The 2,614-nt window shown below is 51.4% G+C and overlaps 1 protein-coding gene across 1 annotated transcript; it reads left to right on the top strand.

The window, feature by feature from the left end:
• Positions 1-1,656: 1,656 nt before the first annotated feature.
• PCYB_061170 (phosphomannomutase) lies at positions 1,657-2,570 on the top strand (the record flags this gene model as incomplete). Its single annotated transcript, XM_004221284.1, has 4 exons — positions 1,657-1,768; positions 1,955-2,031; positions 2,204-2,295; positions 2,423-2,570. The coding sequence occupies exons 1-4, from the start codon at positions 1,672-1,674 to the stop codon at positions 2,568-2,570; spliced, it is 414 nt and encodes a 137-aa protein (XP_004221332.1). The 5' UTR covers positions 1,657-1,671.
• Positions 2,571-2,614: the final 44 nt, after the last annotated feature.

The raw sequence follows: 2,614 nt of genomic DNA, 5'->3' as shown, positions 1-2,614 counted from the left end.
GTTACCCCCTTGTGTCACTCCCCCTGTGCCGCAACCCGAAGTAGCCGAGCGAGTGGGCACAACACATGGCTGCAACAAATATGTAGCTAGCAATTCACGTGGGGGGGCTGCGCGCCCGAGGTGTAAAAAAAAAAAAAAAAAAAAAGGAAAAGAAGGAAAGAAGGAAAGAAAGAAAGAAGGGGAGGAAGAACGAAAGAAAGAAAGGAAGAAATTGGGACGTCAGTCCCGCGAGGTGTGGGATTGTTCTGTTCGTTCGGGCTGCTTTCCCTTTTTCACTCCTTTCACGCCAGCGTCGACTCTTCTTTTCCCGTTCGAGGCAAACCGGAGTGTGGCCTCAAGATTCCCCCGCAGCGCGCATGGCAGGAGTTAGGGGTTCACCAAGAGTGCTGTCCCAACTGCAGGTGCACATGCCAGCCTGACGCGCTGGCATGTATGTTAGCAGCCCCCACCTTAAACCTATTATGTGTGCAAAGTGGAGTTTTAGCAATGGAGCCCTTTCCTTCCTTTCGTTTGTTGCGGTCATGTGTGCAAGGGGGATTTTTTTTTTTTTTTTGCAAATTTCCGCGATGGGTGTTTATCTGTTAGCGGAGGATTAAAGGAACCTCGCCTGGGGCAGCGCCACACCGTATCGCGTGACAACGGGTTGGGATGGAGGTCACGCGACTGCGCGACTGCGCGACTCCACAACTTCGCAACTCCACGACTCCATGCATGGTTCGCCAAGGGGGACCAAACTGACAGGTGACATGAACGAGGGACTCTACCCCCATCTGTGTGTCGTGTCCTCATAAAAGCGCGACACCCGCGAGGTGTACGTATGTGTGCACGTGTAGGATTGAGGAAACTACTTCCCCCCGAGCTTCCTGCATCGGAACATCCATCCCGTGAGTTACGGGGTTAAGGAAGCTGGGCGCCCATAAGAAGCGCTCTTTGGAAAGGACACCTCTCTCGTCTGCGCAAATTTTGAGAACAAGCTGAGGTGGTGTGATGTGATGTGAAGTGAAGCGAATCGAGGTGAACTTTTTTTTTTTTTTTTCGCTGCACGTACAGCTTGGTTATGTGCCCCCTTTTGCTGGGGAAAACTGATTGGCCTCTTTTTTTTTTTTTTTTGGCATAGCCTTTGGCTAGCTGAGCACAGGGATGTAATTTTTGAGTTATCTTAGCAAGGCACGTTAAATAGTTGAGTCCCGTGTCAGCGCAAGTCTGTTCACTCGTTCATTTCGCGCTGTGGTCCTCGTCTCCGTCGTCCGCGTCTCCATCGCCCGCGTCTCCTTCGTCCGCGTCTCCTTCGTCCGCATCTCCATCGTCCGCGTCTCCTTCGTCCGCGTCTCCATCGTCCTCTTCCCCCATTCGCTACTACCCCACGTTCGCAAGTTTTGCTGAGCGGAAAGTCTGCCTCCTGCGCGACTTCTCCCGTTTAGCCACCCAAGTGGATAATAAGACGAAACATGAATTCCCAAAAGAAGCGTTTTTTTTTGTTTGATGTGGATGGGACCCTGACCCACGCGAGGGCGGTACGAAAGGGGGAGCTGCCTTCCTTTGCTTCTTCTCGAAGTCGTTCGGATGGCTACAATCAGACGGGGGGTTACCGCCCACTCAGCACACCTGCCACAGAACTATAGCACAACTGCCACACAACTGCCTCCCCCCGTACAGCCGATCGAAGAACGAATGGTGGACGTTCTCCGCAAGCTCAAGTCAAAGGGGAATATCGCCCTGGGGGTGGTAGGAGGGTCGGACTACCGGAAGATCATCGAGCAGATAAAATGTAGGAGAGGGAAAATGGCGAAAAAGAAAAAAAAGAGAAGCGAAGCGATAGGAACGCCTCGTTCGTGCAGCCACGCGAACGATTACCCATGAGACACCTCGTCAGTTCACCCCACACACACACACACACTGCACATAATATTTGCGTAAAAATCGACACAACTTTTTGTTCTCCCCCTGTTTGAAGACCCCGAGATCTTTGAGTTCATATTCTCAGAGAATGGCGTGGTAGCGTATAGGGACAACGAGCAGTTTTACTCGGAGGTAGGGCGGGCATGAATGGCTACGCGGTGTTGAGCAAATGGGGGCCGCTTCCACACTGCACACGCTTCCTCACTAATCCATTGCGCGATTCACCGTGTAATCATTGCCCTTCTCTATGCTCACTTTTTCTTCCTCTGTGCTCACTTCCTCCTTGTCTGTCTCCTCCTCACAGAGTATAACGCAATTTCTGGGAGAGGAGAAGATGCAGCAGCTGGTGAATTACTGCTTAGTGTACATTGCAAATTTGCAGGTGCCAAAGAAGCGGTAGGGGAAGGAGGGGGCAGATCCAAGTTGTTGTGTTGACCATCTCTCATTATGAAGCACCTACCACCAAGTGTTACAGACTATACACACGGAAATACTCTCCCCCTTTTTTTTTCTCTCAACACAGAGGGACCTTCATCGAGCTACGCAACGGAATGATAAATATCAGCCCTATTGGGAGAAACTGCACACGGGAAGAGCGTGCAGAGTTTTGCACATACAACGAAGAGAATTCGATCCTGCGTACTTTTCAGTTGTCCTTGATGAGGAAGTAATGCGTTAGGGGGGCACCCCAGTTAGGCGGATACCCCGCTGGCAG

Source organism: Plasmodium cynomolgi, chromosome 6 (assembly GCF_000321355.1).
Source record: "Plasmodium cynomolgi strain B DNA, chromosome 6, whole genome shotgun sequence".
NCBI lineage: Eukaryota > Apicomplexa > Aconoidasida > Haemosporida > Plasmodiidae > Plasmodium > Plasmodium cynomolgi.
Note: the sequence above shows the minus strand (reverse complement) of the source record. Positions and strands in the feature narration are given on the sequence as shown.